A 16,951-nucleotide genomic window follows, 5' to 3' on the forward strand; every position below is an offset into this window, starting at 1 on the left:
AGGGTTCTTCTTCTCCTTCAGTGATCAGCACCGCCTCCTTTTGACTCATCATCTGGAGGAACTCTGTAATTATGCGACAGCTGTAGGTGCAGCTGCTTAAATGCTTTCAGCATATACATGTAATACACTGTCATACTTAATAGGATCAGTATGATAATGACACATTTGTTAGTGTGTGTCATTGATTTATATAAGGGTAGAGTCCAGCTACTTGGGCTACAGTCACATATTTGCCCTAATGTGTTTGTGTCATTGTGTATACATGTGGTTTTCTCACTGTTTAATTGTCTGCGCATCTAGCTGTGTTTTTAAGTGCAGCAAAGCATGTGGTATTGTTGCATCATGTTTTTGTGCCGGTTTCTTTGTACCCTCCATCATTCCTAGCTGCCCACAATTATGTGGGAGGCTGTTGAAATGGGAAGTTATTTCAGCCGCACTGGTGGCCAAACTTTCATTCTGGTTTTCATGAGTAGAGTGCAGTTACCCTAAATCCACCACAAACTTCAGCAGTTCATCTCTCCTGTCAGCCTAGCTTGCCAAATGTCCCTAACTCTGTCAGTTTCAAATTCAAATATATGTTCCTGTCATGACTGTGTTTCAGCGCAATATTTTGGATCGCTTTTTAAAGTTCATAAATATAAATGACATAGAGGGAACAAATAGTTGTGCCATGCTGAGAAAGCTGAGTAAACATATGGAAAACAAATAATACTAAGCTCAATGAAATGGTTTCATAAAAACTTTATTGTTCTGTTTTGAGTCTCTGAAAAGTAATATATCTGTCCATCCCTTTTTTTTTTTTTTTTTGGCGTAGTTTGCTTAAATATTTGTTTAAATGTTCAAACCTGCTCAGCTAAAACAAACAATTTGAAAATGTAACTTATTCAGATTATCATGTTTCTGTTCTAAGTGCTGCAAATTATTTGCAGTCAATATGATTGAATTTGGTTGGAAGTAAAAACGCGGTTTGACCTTCTTGTCTTATTTCTATAAAAAACACCTATTAGTATTTAAAGGTTTCAGAGAGGCTTCAGAAATGCCGACTTGAACTCAAGAACCTTTTTGAAAGCTGTACAGACCAAGATCCAAAGTAAAGTCCGGATTTGATCCCAGCATCTCTGAGAACTTTCCAGGCTGAAAAACACCTCTGTGATGTTTCATGTTCCATGCCCCACTGATCCCCAGAAGATAAATACCCACTGGCCCCAAACTCTTCTCTGCAGGAAAACATCTGTATTAGGTATGATACAACTCTGTAATGCTCAGTGGTGCCTCTGAGAAGCACTGTAAATTAATTCTGCTCCTCTTTGAGACATAAATGCTTGTTGGAAGCATGTCACATACAAGAACCTTGTGTCTTTCTCTAGCTGTGTGTCTGATTCTATGATGCTGATAGACCAAAATGTCTATACATGTGTATTTGTCTCAGTGTCTGAGCATGAGAGCATATGTGTCTTTATGCGTCAGAGTGCATTATGTGTGAAACAGGGTCTGGCTGGAAGATCAAAGTCCCTCCATAACTCCTCAGTCAGTCAGCCGGCCAGCGTATTGCCGGGAAGCTCCACTCACCACAGGGGATGATGAGTTATTTGACTCAGATTATTTCAATTAAAACACATTTGTTCCGTTATTGGGAAAGCCTCTAATCACTTAAAAATAGCAATTGAGAAAGCTCATGCTCAGTTTTATTAGAATGCATGTATAAATGGTTTAGTTCCAGCAAAAGTGAAAATGTGTGTGATTTCAGTGTAATTTCATTTTAAAGGAATAATACTTCCTCCCAAGCCTACTTTTTTGTTTTTTAACATTCTGACAGCTAAAATATAAAATCTTGTAGTTTTTAAAAGTTATATGATTTTGAAAAAACTATCTTGTTACAAATAACAGGAAGCAAATGCAGGATTTGAACATAAGTGTTCACATTCTGTAAATGATGGTTAAAGGATCAGGCTGAAGGCAGAGAGCAGAAATCCAGGGGCAGTGGAGAGAATGGCGGGCAATTGGCACTGCAGCTGCAGTGGTGAAAGACCACAGCAAGCAGAGAGAGCTTTTGGTGGTTTGTGGATGGGGAAGGGAACAACAGAGACACAGTCAGGCTGGACATGATGCTGAAGTGTAAGAGAGAAAGTTTAGTAACAACAAACCCTGTGCATTATGTGTGAAACAGGGTCTGACTTGAAGACTTACACTACAATCACTTTTCGTGTAAGTCAGTTTGCATTTTCTTACCACTGCGGTCAGAGTCTAAGTAAATTGAGTGCACACAGGTGAGTTGGTGGGAGGCAGGTAATCGAGCTAGGACAGGGGATGAGCAGAGTCAAGTGAAGGGAGACCCCACCTACACACCATAGACACAGAGAGAGAGACAGATGGGGGGCACAGAGAACATAGGGAATAGGAAACATTGGATAGACTCTTTACCACAGGCATAGTGTTTTTTTGCATGTAAAATTGCTGAAAAGGAAAAATATTCAATGGGCTTTTGTCAAAGGAAATCCTGCATTAATTGTCTTTTTCTTTTACATGACCATTTCATTTTTAATGTAGTCTTCTTAATGTTAATTTGACCATAACAAGGAAGTGCACTAGATAACCTGATTTCTGTTCGAGAATCCAGGTACTTCCCTGTTCTCATGTCCTATGAAACTCATTCAATTAAACTGATGATATTTCATTCTTTGCTATTTCCTTGTTTCTTAATATGCCACCCACTCCCGGGTGTCCTTGCAAATGAAGTGTGATGGTAGTGATGAAGTGTAACCGCGACTGGTTTGGAGGTGCCGTGCCAGTGACAGGGTGGTCCCTGCTTTATACTGCTGCTACTGATGGTGCTGGTACCCTCATGCTCATCACACACACATTGTTTGGTGGCACCTGGCCATAAGAGGGGTGATGATGGTGAAAAGCCTGGTAATAATCAAACTTCTTCTCAGTGCTGTTGGTCTTTGTAGAGCGCTTTAAGAGTTTTAGGCCTTTTTTCATCAATTCTAAAAAGTCAGAGCAGATGACTTGTGTAATAATTGTATGCAATACACTGGCAGCTATAATTCATATTCACTGTTCACTTTTCAGTGATGGCTGGCCATCATAACAGTTTAATTTAACAGGATAAAGAGCTGTTTGTAAAGCTTTTTTTCATTCCTTGTAATTCAACACTTTTTTGAGGCTTTCTTTGTGTTGTTTCTGTGGATAGTATCTTATTTAATTGTAATAAATGTTTATATTCTTTTGATGGCTCGTAACTATCTTGGAAAATGTGAGATCATAAAATGTTTTATAGTCACCACTTATCCAAGCTGACATCATTTTCTCTGCTGATGAGGTTTAGGTACTTTTGAGCCAGTACTATCAGTTCACTTTTTTTGTTTGTTTGTTTATATGTGCAGTGCTAATCATTTCCAGTAAAGAACCATGCTGTTTCCAAAGGCTTTATATTTTAATCATGCTGTGCTGCTGGAAAGACTTAGAAAAGGCCACTGCATTTACATAATGAAGTAGAGCTGCAGAAGGAAATGTAAAATTAACATTTAGAAATAAATAAGCTTTGGAATATAAACTGAGAAAAATGCAAAGGGAAAAAACATAAATATATAAAGACTGCATAAATATATATTTTTAAAATGAATTAATAAATGAACGGGAAAGTTGAGAAAAGCAAAAAATAGGGGAATTGATACAAAGAAATACTGAAGCAAGTTAAAATAGTTACATCTACGTATATCTCAAAAAGTAGATTCCTATATTTATTTTTAATAATAATGCATTTCATTTCTATAGTTCTCATTTTAATTATTTATTAGCACTTCATGCTCTCCGTAATGTTCTCACCTGTAATGTTCTTGCTCTATCCCCTTGTCAAAATCTGCCTACACACAGAATGACAAACATAGTTACAAACACCTGCTGGCATTTCAACACCACCTTTGTCGTAGTTTCACTGTCGCAGTTGGTGTTACTGTGAATGTGTTTTTCCTCAGTGACGCACACACATGCAAACACAGACTCACAAGATGAAAACGGTAACAGTCACATTGTTGCGGCTTGTAATGATACCAGCTCTGCTATCATGACTGTTAATGAATCCGAGATTAAGTTTGGAACATCCAAGAATAGGCAACTAGGATGGCCGAAATATTGAAATAAATATGGAAGGTATTGCCTGATCACCTTACCTTTGGTACGTAACATAGCTGGCAAGAAGTGACACTTTCTACATGAGAGACAGAAGAGTGGGGAGGTTGGAGGTGGGGTAGATGATAGTAAGGTTGTAGTATGGTACAGTGTAGAGTAAAAATCGATATGCAGTTTATAAGACCGATACTGTTATTTGGTGATTTAAAAATCCACTATATTGGCAAAATGTTTTTGTTTTGTTTTGTTTTTTTGTTCGGAAAGATAAAAAGATTTCCATAACATTTGTTATGTGTCTTTAAGATTTTGAAGTTTTTGTTTTGGGGCTGCAGTTGGTTAGAATTTAAAGTTTAAGCGTTATTTTCATGCTTCTTGTTGGATGTTGAAGCTCTTCTTGGAACCTTGTTAAGATCTGACCATACAAAATATGATTTTTTTTTCCATTTTGCAAGTGGTCTTAAACTTTTGATTGGGACTGTATAATGCCTTCATATTGTATTTCGAATTGTCTAGTGGATTCCATGGCACAGAGCATTAACATACTTGAACACTGTGCTCACAGTGTTCAAGTATGGTGTTTCTAATAAACTGCTTGGTGAGTGTATATACAAGTATAATTTGAGGCTGAAAGAACTGTGGTAACGTTGCCAGTTTAACTTACTTAACATGGTTGAGACAGCAGCATAACAGATGTTTCTTTGGTGCTTTTTTTCCATATATGAGTCCAGGGCTGTTGGTTTATGCTTAAGAAACATGTCCTATGAAATTTACTGTATCCACATGCATATGCTTGTGCGGAATGGCTAATAGATTATCTGGGGAAAACCCAATGTTTGGTGGGAAAAAAATGTAAAACCTTCACCTTTGTATTTAGTGTCTAACAAATATAAACCCAATGGTTAGTATCAGCTAAAACTGAACTAATGGGCAGGTTTTTGAATTTATGTGCTGTTCTTTGAAGTCTTTGTTTTTTTCTTCCTAATTTTGAGTAAGTCATTCATCAGCTGGTTGTTCTTTTTGGTGTCCGTCATGTGCGGTGATTGATCTTTTGGTAAACGTAACAGGGTTAGAGAGGTGAAACTGTCTGTGGACACACAGCCGGTTTCGGTTTCAGGTTGGCACACAAATGTTTAGGATTAAAGCACGAAATGTGAAAGCATGTATTTAATAGTATTACATGTTGTTGATCAGTGCTTTTCCAGCATATTGGTATATTTGCATCACTTTATGCCAGTTTATGTAATTTATCAGTTCAATACAAACATCCAGACTGCATAAAATAAAACGTATAAGATGAACATTTCAGGTTCATCATTTGTACAGCCACCTGTTTAATACTGTCTAGCTCTCCTTCGAGCCTGGGCTTGGTCTGGAGGAATGTTCAGATGGGTGGTATTAGGTAAAGTATCATTCTGATGAATGCCAGGACCCGTGTTTTGCTAGTTTGAAGTTTGCAGAATAATAAGATGATATTTGACTTATCACTTGAGCCCTGTCAATATTTTATGCTCCCTTGTTGAAAGACTTGCAGTCAGAAATTCAAGGAACTGCAAATCACTGATGTAACAGCGTGAATATTGTTTGAAATGAATACGCAGTAGTGGAGGGCCTCTTTCAGCGATCGTTAGGCTACGTCTTCTCCTGGTAGCATAGTAAAGTTAAATTTATTCCAAAGCTGACAACAAAAGTGCCAATGCAAAGTTTTCATTGAAAGCAAAGGTTGTCCCACAATATGTATAAACATTTCTATAATTCGATCACTGGCAAGTGTGTACATGGCATGAGTTGCAAAAGCAAGACATCCATCATCACTGTGGCAGCCAATAACCTGGTGGGAGAAAATGTAATGATGCAATAAAAGGGTATCTTACCCCCCACCTCAATGTGTTGAGTGGAGGCGTCTGTCAGTGCTTTTGAAACAACTCACTGATTTGTTGGAGCCAGAAACAATGATGCCCAGAAGTGAGACTAATCGTTCTCATGTGGATCAGTACTTCAGAAGGCCAGATGTTGGGAGTGTAAATTGTGCGTATGTTGATACTATTACAAACCCCATCAGCACACATGCATATTTGGTCAGAAATACACAAAAATTGGTCAATTCTGGGAAGACACTAAATTAGCTTTACTTAAAAAATACGCTTCATGCCATTACCCATGTAAAACTTAAATAATTGTGTAGCTTGGAGTCCATGTGTACATCTGTCTGATGGTCTTCCTTATTCAATTTCTTGTCTACATGTACATGTAGACACTTGTCTACATGTACAAGACATTTCTTGTAGTATACATTGTTTTCTACAGCGTTACATCTTTAACTCATTTTCCATCTGGTTTGCCTAAGTGGGAAGATTTGTGTATCATATTTCCACTGTAGTTAAAAAAATGCTATTTAAGATTCTCTGATGTCTAATGAATCTTATTATGTTTGGTTAGCCCCATGATTTAAAAAAAAAAAGACTTTTGCAGAACTGTTGATGTTGGCAAATGAAGTTATAAATTATTGATCACCATTGTGAATATTTAAACAGTGATAGGAATCCCCGGAATAGAGAGGCTCACCTTTTGTAGCCTGATTGTGCATATCCAATTTTGTCTTCATTGTTTTTGTCTTTAGTTTCAGCATTAAATTGATTGTTGAGTTTTGTGCTTATGTTAAAAACAGGTAAACGCTACATTCCTCACTCATCATAGACCCTCAGGGTTTGTGTACAAAAAGCAGTCAAGGGCCAAAAAGAAAGAAGTTGAAAGAAACTTTTCCAAGACTGTGCAACTTCTTGTAAATACCATAATTGCTATGAGTAGTATCATCATGCTGAGTGCCTTTACGTGTGCCAAGTGAAGTTCCAGTTACACCCAGAGATGTGTGTGTATGTGTGTGTGTTTTAGCAGTACCCTCAAACACAGTCAGTCACACCAGGGCCAATTGGTAACAGTTGTAGCCAGGCCTCCCTGCACTGCAACAAGAGATACCACAGGAGGGGTGACTTAAAAAACCCTTTCTCTTCTCTTTCCCCTTTCTCTGTATCCTCAGGAGAAATCATCTCCTGAATAAGCACAACAAAATTAGACCCACTGACTTAGATTGTGTTTAAATTGGTCACAGGAAACAAGCATTTTCTCTGTGTGCTATGCCCTCTCCTGGAATGAGTCCTAAAATAATACAAAGTTAATACAGCGCATCCTGGAGCCACCATGGGGTGTAACTGTTTATCCAAGTGCCTCCACTGCACACACACAAAAAACCAAAGCTTTGAGCTTGAGTCAGCGTTACAGATCCTTGGGGCAGATATAGATCTGTGATGTGGAAGTGAAATTGTTCAGATTTTGATTAATACCCGCACTTCATCATCTTTGCTGTCTGATTTGTTTTAAAATGAATACATGCATACACTAACAATGACTCTGCATTGTTCTAGATCTAGGTTCTCTCCTACTGTCTATACAGAAACATACACATAGTTATATGTCTATTAAAATCAATCTTTAAAACTGTGGGATGTCCATGCTTTCGCGTAATATTTTTCTTGTTCTCTTTGTTGCTATTGTGCCTTTATTGGTCTGGATAAAGAACTGTAACACAACCAGTTCCTTATTAACATTGGATCTGGATTGTTGCTTCTTAAGTTGAATCAGACAGTCCACTAATTGCTCAGCGAGATTGGTTCTTAACACACTGAGTTTTAATTAAATAACTGGCTAATGGAAGAGGGCGTTCTCCTGCAAGGGAATACAGCTCATATGAGAATCTGTGCAGATCAGGGAGTTTTGGCAAACCCCCTTGTGTTATTATTAAGATCATGGCTTTATAGTGGTATAAATGTCTGTTAACGATCATTTCCACTGCAATATAATGCTTTAAATTTCAAAACTCAATCTTTAACATCCTTCCAAAGATATTAGAGGATTCATGGATGGCTGCTCATCTAATCTCAAGGAGGCTTCTCCTGGAAACTCAGCCAGAAGAGGCATTGTATGGTTGTGTTTGAAAAAAATACTCTACAGACGTGTTAGTAGTTTTCTCTGTAGTAAAAATAGTAAAACTAAATATATAAATAACATTCGATTGCTAGTTGAGACAGCAGCTAGAGGGTTTGGGCTACATAAGATACCTCTGACTGGATGATGATGATGATGATGATGATGATGATGATGAGCTACCAGTCCTGGTAACTGGTAATTTGCATCCATCTGTCCATCGTGCCAGATGATCCTGACAGAAAAGATGGAGGAAACAGACCTGAAACTGACCCCAAATGGCAATGTGGCCATAAGATGATTTTGGTTTTTTCGTTTGTTTGTTGTTGTTTTTATTTTAAAGATTCAAGCTCTAGAAGGCACTTGAAGTGGTGTTGAGATAACTCAGGAAAAAGCAGAATAAAGTGACATCATGTGAAAGCAACATCTGTCTCCTATTGGTGTATGTGTGTGTGTTTCAGGGGTCCCATTCTGCTTTTAAATAGGGCCAGGTTTATGCCCATTGTTTTTGTGTTTTTCTTTTTTATGTAAGTGTGAAAAACGTGATGTGTGTCAGCGATAAACTTCTGTCTTTTTTTTTTTCCTCACAATTTGCACCACTGTTCTCTGTAATTCTGAAGCCTTGCTAGTTTTCTCACCCATTGAACACAGCAGAGAGAGAGAGAGAGAGAGCAGTGCAATAGGTTACTGCAAACAGCTATTTTGCTGTGTTTGGGGGGGGAATCTGCTAAAGAGTCATGACAAGTGGTAAAATCTAGCAACAAAGCTGCTTACTTAGTAACGCTGAGCTGAAGTATTTTGATCACTGTCATGAGCAAGAAGGATGTCAGGACAGGCTGAAATAGTACACATTTCACCTTAACACACAAAACAAGGAAACAACAACAACAAAAAATATCCCAGAATGGGAAAACCTATCCTAACCAGTATACGAACACTTAGATTTTGTGGTACAGAGCTCTGTATTATAGCAGGTGTAACCAAAATTTTCTGGGACTTGGTCCATAAAGTTAAAAACCTCATCTGATTTAAAGTTATTTTGACTGTTTTCTAAAGGAAAATTGTTCCAAGGAAACGCACATGGATTGCCTGGTTCTGTATGAGCTGTAAAACTACTTAAAACTTCTTGTTATGAAAGTAACTGTTCACTAGTTTTTGTTTATGTTTGCTTTGGAAATATTACAAATCGTGAGCTGTTCCTTTGCCTTTCTGTACTTTTCTCTTTGCACCATTTAGTACCAGTTAACCCAGGTTTTAACCTCCTAGGACCTGGCGTCCACATATGTGGACATCACATTTTGGGTTGTCTAGACCAAAATACTAAATATTGCTCTGCAAGGGCCTGATATCCACTTACGAGGACGTTATACTGCCACTGTTCTATCGAAATTTAAAATGAATGTCCTCATATGTGCATCCGATTTTTCTCAGAAACAAAAATCAGGTAAAAAAAACAAAACAAAAACATAATTCTTTGTTTTTACATTCATCAGGTCCCAATCAGCCCAAATAGCAAAGAGAAATTTAAAATGCATGCCATGAGAGAGTTAATGTCTTTGGAGGTTAATTTGTACAAAGAAATTTCTGGATCTGTGCAGGTTCTTTTTGATGTTTTCTAGGAAAGCCTTATATGGACTTTTGTTTTTAATGAAATTAACCAGTGATTTATACCTTGTTGTAAAAGCTCTGTTTTTACATTCATTGTTAAAGTCTTTATTGTAGACTTTGAGAGTGATACAGCGGCTCCTTAAGAGTGTTCTTGAAAGTTATAAGGTTGTTTTTCTTAACAATGGAAATAATCCTGTCATCATCCACTTTAGACTTCAGTGGTCTTTCAGGCCTTTTGGTGTTGCTGAGCTGGTCAATGCATTCGTTCTTTTGAAGAATGTCCCATGTTGGCTAACCTAAAGCTCTCGCCATCTCTCTGATACTTTCATTTTTGGTTTTCAACCTAAAGATGACCTCTTGCTTGCATAGACATCTCTTTTGACCTCATATTGAAAGCTTCAGTGAACAGTAACTGGATACAAGTATATATCTTTCATCTGCTTATTTGCTCATGAAGTGACAAGAGAGCAGGCTTAACCTTACTGCAACTCAGTCACTGTTTTTCATTGCTTTTGAGCCTCTGAAAATGAGAAACTATGTATAAACATGTCTGTAATTAATTTCTAAACAGTTAATTCGGTACTTTGGTTAGAGACACTGAATTAAATCTGAATGTCTCTAGTTCAATCTTTTCTTGGTTGTTTCATTTAAAAACCATTGTAGTGGATTATAGAGGCCCCGCTGTATATATTTCTATACGAGGAAACTAAAGTATGTTCTTAATGTACTGCAGTGTCTTTAAAGATTACTTTAAAAATAAGACAAAAAAACAAACAAATCAGAAATCCCATTCTAATTCAGCTACAAATATTTAAAAACAAAGTATGTGTTCAATAAGAGCGCTTGTCTTTTGCATAATTGAGGTGAAATAAGCGTATAGCAGTGCATCCTAAAAAATGACAAACAGGAGAAATTTGTGTACACACATGCCATGCTTTTCCACGCTGTGGTTTTAGAGGTTTATTCAGTGTGATAGCACATTAAATAAATAAACTCTGTCTGAAACAGGGGCTTCTTTGTGGTATAGCTAATCTAAGCCAGCACCTGTCACACAGATAAGTTACAATGGGAAACTGAGAATTATGGTGTTAGAAACTTGATTTGATAATAGAGTGAACTGAAGGACTACGCATGTAAAAAGGCAGTATATTGTAGTGCAGCCATTCTTAGTGCAAACGTTAATTGAGCGTTTCATTGCAACTATAGTTAAAAATCATGTCCTAGAATGGATGGAAATTCATCAATGAAATGGGATGTTATTGCTGGGCCAGAACTGAATTAAGAAACTTGGCACCAGCGACTGAAAACATCCATGACTAGTTGGAGTGGCATGCAGCACGAATGGTTCAGTGTCTACACCCCTTCTCTGCCTGTAAAGGAAATATTTCTTCCTTCTAAATTGTTGCCTGATGCTTAGATGGTGATGTGGAAGTCTCGAGGGACACTGTACATACGGCAATCTCACGTCTCCCATCTGCTTGTCCTTGCCCCTTAACATTCTGGCCCTTCAAACTTACTTGCTTTTCTTTCCTTCCTCTAATTATTTTTGCAACTTAATTATTTGGTATCAGCCAAAAGGCAAACTGTCTTGTCAAATGGCGATGACTCTAGCTGGGGGAAACAAGGCAGTTTCATTTGAGTTGAAGACATTTGTGCTCACAAAGATAAATGCTGCAGACAGCCCCGAGCCCTCATTGGTGGGAATTCGGTCATGTTGCCCAGTTTTTGAAGATCATATCAACTGAGTACTACTTTGCCATACCGTAGCAATACATTGTTGTTCCCCTTCTGAAGAACACTGCCTGTAAACTTGGCACTAGTTTGTAGATGAGTTTAGCTTCCCATTCCTGTTTAGTTTGTAGTTGTCTGAGTGAATAAGTATACAATGCCATCTTTCAACATTATTACTTTTTAATTTGGAAATTTTTCAGCAGCTGTCTGTTCCCATTTCACATATACACAAAAGAAGAAAGAGAAATACAACAAACCATCAGAAAGAAACTACATCATCGCATGAACATTATAGATTGCTTTATCTCTAAAGTTTGTTCCTTTGACATCAATATTTCATCCTGTCACTGACACATTAACATTATCCATTTCTTAAATTTCACTCTACATTGTTCCTCATAGTCTTGTCATGTGAGTCAGTTGCTCCTTAACATATATTTCACTCGCCGTTTTTAGCCATTCATGTTGTTTTCGTGGTTCCGGTTTGTACCATCTCTGTGTGATGGCTTTTTAGCTGTCTGTTTTTGTTGCTGCACCAGATCTCTGGAGATGACATGTCAACACGGTGGCTTGCTCTAACAAATCACACAGGCTTCCATCTGGACGACCTTCAAGTCAGGAACTCCTACTGAAAGACCTTAGCCACAGCGCCAAACACACACACACAAAAGGAACACACTCTCTTTCTTTGGATCCTAAGGCATAGTCCCAGAAGCCTCAGCTTACGTCTTCAAAACTCATGAGAAATAAGGATCTGATTAAATCCAGGAAGGAGTGAAACCGTTTGAAAGGGCAAGGAGTGCTTTCATATGACCTACTTCCTCTGCCACAACTTATGTCTGTTGGCAGGTTCTGTCTTTTTGTTTGCCGGTCAGGTGTCATGTAATGCAGAACTTGTCTTTCCATCATTGAGAGTCATTTTTATATAGATGGTTACCTTGGGGGGGCAATTCCAACTCCCCAAAAAGTTGGGATGCTGTGTAGCTTGTAAATAAAAATAGAAATGCCGTGATTTGCAAATCTCATTCACTCATATTTTATTCACAATAGAAGATAGAAAACACATGAGGTGTTTAAACCAAAACAAATGTTCACTTTTAAGTTAAAAACAATAGCTCATCTTAAATTTGACACCAGCAACACATCATAAAAACGTTGGGACAGGACCATGTTTACCACTGCGTAGCATCTCCAGTTTTAGTTGAGAACTGTTGCACATTTGGAGAAAGTGATGTTGTCCCATTCATATCTGATATATAAGATTTTAATTGTAGTTCTGTGCAATTAAACAGTTCTGTGTCGTCCATACTTTTTATTTTATTATGAGCGTACTGTTTTCAGTTGATGGAAGCTCTGGATTGGAGGCAGGCCAATTCAGTAACTGGACTTTTCTACTATGAAGCTACGCCATCAGAGATGCAGGCTTTTTAAATGAGCACTCATAACAGGCTGAACGGTTCCTCTCTTCTTTAGTCCAGAGGATGCAGTGTCCATGTTTTCAAATTTCAATTCTTCTGACTGGTCGATTTTAAGTGACCTTTGGTCCACAGAAGAAGACAATGTTCACATGTGGCTTCTTCTTTGCATGTTAGAGCTTTAACCTTAAATCAGCGGTCCCCAACCCCCGCTCTTTTGGTCGCGAAAGATGAAGCGTTATGCAGATATTGTTCCATAATTTGTTGATGCAGTTCTTTGCAGATTAGTGAACCTCTGGCTCTCTTTACTTCTTAGACAATCTCGCTCTGTAAGATGCTTTTTTTTTTACCCAATTGTAAAGAAAAGCAGATAGACAGTTTTTGCAAAACCTGTATTTGTTTTTTTTCTTCTTTGTGCTTTTTATATATTTTTCTCTACAATATATTATGTTGTCTGTGTGTCAGTGACTTGATTAATGCAAAATAAAATCTAAATCTACTAGTGCACATGATCTGACCTGAGCAATTAGCTTGACTGACTTTTTTCCCCTTTTTTTTGTCTTTTTTTGTCTCTTAGAAATTATTGACGACCTTGCACATCTTGTGGACACGACAGATAACAGAATTCGTAATGAAACACGAAGGGTGAAGCTGGTGGAGACGAAGTCGGCCTCTTGCGGTGAGCATTCCTGTTTCTTTCACATGAAAAGCACTTTGTCATGTCTTTGTCTTTTATGCCATGGAGCACAGAAGACCACATAGATCTGTTCATTTAATTAAATATTATAAAACAATCTTTAATAGCATAAATACTTGCCATAAAATATCTGTTGCAGGTTTTTCCCATGCATTTAGCTGTTATAAAGAAAGATAATTGCTTCTGTGGCAGCTATGCACAAAAAGTGCATTTTGCAAGCTAAGCTTCTTGTGATCTTTTGGCATTACAAAGCTATCTTCACCATTAAGCCATTTCAGCAGCGTTGGTGTTACTGCTGCTTTTTCCTTATTTTCCAGAATAGTGTTTAATGGAGCTGAAAAACAATGATGCTGATGGCAATAAGCCCTCTCAGTACAGAGCATGTTGTGAATGAATGGTGGGTGGACTGGTTTTGTCTGTCACGCCTGCTAACAGTGTCCTGGCTTTAAGGGTCTCTCATGCAAGTCCTTTGAGGAATCATCAAATATCCACTGAGGGTTGGCCGTGTCATCAGCCACTGTTGTCTCAACTTCACATTTACAGAGTTGACCTCTTTCCTTAGAAGTTTTGTGAATGTATGACCCTTCTTTAGTATTATCACTGATCTGCTTTGGTTTGTGTAACTTTTGTTTTATTGTGTACAAAAAGACTGCTTCACTCTTTTCAGAGGGTCCCGCTTTTCAGAGGGAAACAGCTGCCACGAGATGTGTGTTAACTGGCTCTAAAGCCAACCTATGGAATGTGGCAGTGAGTGTGAGTGAGGCTGGCTCAGTAGGCCCTGTGAAATGCCAGACCGCATTGCTATGGCAAAGACTGCATTGTTGTGCACGGAGACCTCACAGCCAGGAACAGAGCAGGCAATAGGAAGGTCAGCCCCCCAAATGCTTCATTCTGTTGGTCTTGTCCCCATGGTGCCTGAGCGTGAGTTTGTTTGAAGATCCCAGAGCTTAGATTGTGTTAGAATCAGGACTCTTTTTCTCTTTTTGTTGAACGTTTTTTTGCGAAGTCCCTCGATCTTCACAGGCAGAAGAGTATTCCTGGGCTGTTTGTGCATTTGTTTGTGTGTCCATTCATGTTTATGATCCCCTGCAAGTTTGTATGGAGCAAATACATTCGCTTCCTAGTACTAGATTTGAGCCCCTTTTGCATTTAAAGCTTCCTTAATTTTTTAGGTGTAGATTCAACAAGGTGCTGGGAAGATTTTTCTCAGATTTTGGTCCATATTTACATGATACTATTACAAAGTTCCTGCAGATTTGTCAGGAGCACATTCATGACTTGAATATCCCATTTCATCACATCACAAAGGATCTCTACTGGATTTAGATATGGTGACTGTGGAGGCCCTCCTAGTGCAGTGAGCTAAGTGGCAAATCCAGTTGCTTTCATGCTGTTTATGCCAAATTCTGACAATACCATCTGAACATTGCAGCAGAAACAAGACTCATCACACCAGACAATATTTTTCCAATATAGTGTTGTCTAATTTTGGGATCCAGTACAAATTATTGCCTCAGTTTCTTGCAATTAGTTTCAGGACTGGCACTGGTGTGCTCTTCTGCTGCTGTTGGCCATCTGCTTCAAGGTTTAATGCATTTTGCAATCAGAGTCTCTTTTTTGCATACTTTTAGAGTGATGATTTGAGCTACTGTTGTTTTCCTATCTGCTTGAAGCAGTCTAGCCAATATTTTCTGACCTCTGGCATCAACAAGGCCTTTTCAACCAGAGAACTGTCACTCACTGGATAGGATTTGTTTTTCAGACCCTTCTCTGTAAACCCTAGTCATCCATGAAAATCTCAGTAGATCATGAGTTTCTGAAATATTCAGACCAGCCCATCTGGCACCAATAACCATGCCACATTAAATCATCTTTGTTCCCCATTCTGATGCTCAGTTTAATTTTCAGCAGGTCGTCATGACCATGTTTACATGCCTAAATGCATTGATTTAATACCATTGGATTGGCTGAATATTTACATTAATGAGCAGTTGATCAGATGAAACAGGTGAACCTAGTAAAGGTGAGTGCATGTTTGCATTTTTAACAGTATTTAAAGGTATTTCTTATGTCTACCTGTGTGCGTGTGTGTGTGTGTGTATACATTTGTGTGTTTCTGATTTGTTTTGACAAATGGAAAATTCCCCTGTGGTCTTTTTCACTCTCACCTCTGTTCAATCTTTCTTTTTCTTTTTTTTTCAATCCTTTCTGTCATCCCCACGTTTGTCTTTTCATGTTTGACACTCGTCTTTGTGTCAAGCACAGAAAGAACTGAAAGTACTACATGCCACAAATTGTTTGGAGGGCTTTCCTTCTTTCTTCATGGCAGTGTGTTTGTAATTCCTCAGCTTTAAGGCTTTATTTATTTTTAAGACCACCTTTCATCCAAAACCGGTGTTTGGTGTTATGTCTTAGCTGAGTCCTTGTAAAGTTAGGAACGTCTGGCTGGAACAGCCAAACGCATACTTAACCTCCTAGGACCTGGCGTCCACATATGTGGACATCACATTTTGGGTTGCCTACACCAAAATACTTAATTTTTCTCTACAAGGGCCTGATATCCACTTACGAGGGCATTATGCTGCCACTGTTCTATCGAAGTTTAAAACAAATGTCCTCAAATGTGGATCTCATTTTTCTCAGAAACAAAAATTAGGTAAAGAAAAAAAATCTGCTAATTCTTTGTTTTTAAATTCATCAGGTCCCAATCACCCCAAACAGGAAAGAAAAAAATAAAAAGGAGGTTAACGTAGCATAATGGAAATTAGGGTAGTTTTGAAGATAGGGGCATAGCAAATTTTTGTGCATACATGCAAACATACAAAACAAAACAAAAAACACTATACCAAAAAATTTAGCTGAACGTTTGAAAAGGGCCCAGATATTGCTAAACCATGATTGCTGGAACACACTGTGCATAACTAGTGCCCTGTAGTGTTGAGAAATATCCATTTTGCTGAAACATATTAGATTCCTGCACAGAGCAGGCTTCAATCCACCCAAGATTCAGATTATTTTGACTGCATTTATAAATCTTCTTCATTCAAAATTTCAGTTTGGTGCACCTCAGATGTTAAGTTTCTATTTCATCATCAGTACCTTGAGGCTGGTGTCTTGATTCCAATAACATGAAAAAACAACCCCAAACAGGAAGCAAGAGTTTTCAAGAGTCCTTCAATAAACATTTGAGAAGTTTGCATTATTCTAGCAAAAAAAGGGGGAGTTGCAGTTTGTTTTTTGGGCTTTTTATTTTTTATATTTTTTTTACGGAATACAGCTCATAGGTTTTCCTGAATATGTGTGGCAGATTAGTCTAAATGACGCCAGAAATGCCATTACTGAAAATGTAAGTTAGAGCACATCAAATCAGATAACATCAACTTGAATAACC

The 16,951-nt window shown here is 38.0% G+C and overlaps 1 protein-coding gene across 1 annotated transcript in view; it reads left to right on the plus strand.

Moving 5' to 3' along the window:
* Window positions 1-16,951, plus strand: part of stx8 (syntaxin 8) — a 54,484-nt gene that overhangs the window by 26,245 nt on the left and 11,288 nt on the right. The window contains exon 7 of the mRNA XM_085410209.1: window positions 13,441-13,542. Coding sequence (XP_085266335.1) covers window positions 13,441-13,542 — 102 coding nt within the window. The remainder of the gene's footprint in view (window positions 1-13,440; window positions 13,543-16,951) is intronic.

The sequence above is a fragment of the Rhamphochromis longiceps genome, linkage group LG6 (assembly GCF_057381845.1).
Source record: "Rhamphochromis longiceps isolate RC_006_pf linkage group LG6, R_longiceps_female_GT1.1, whole genome shotgun sequence".
Taxonomy (NCBI): domain Eukaryota; kingdom Metazoa; phylum Chordata; class Actinopteri; order Cichliformes; family Cichlidae; genus Rhamphochromis; species Rhamphochromis longiceps.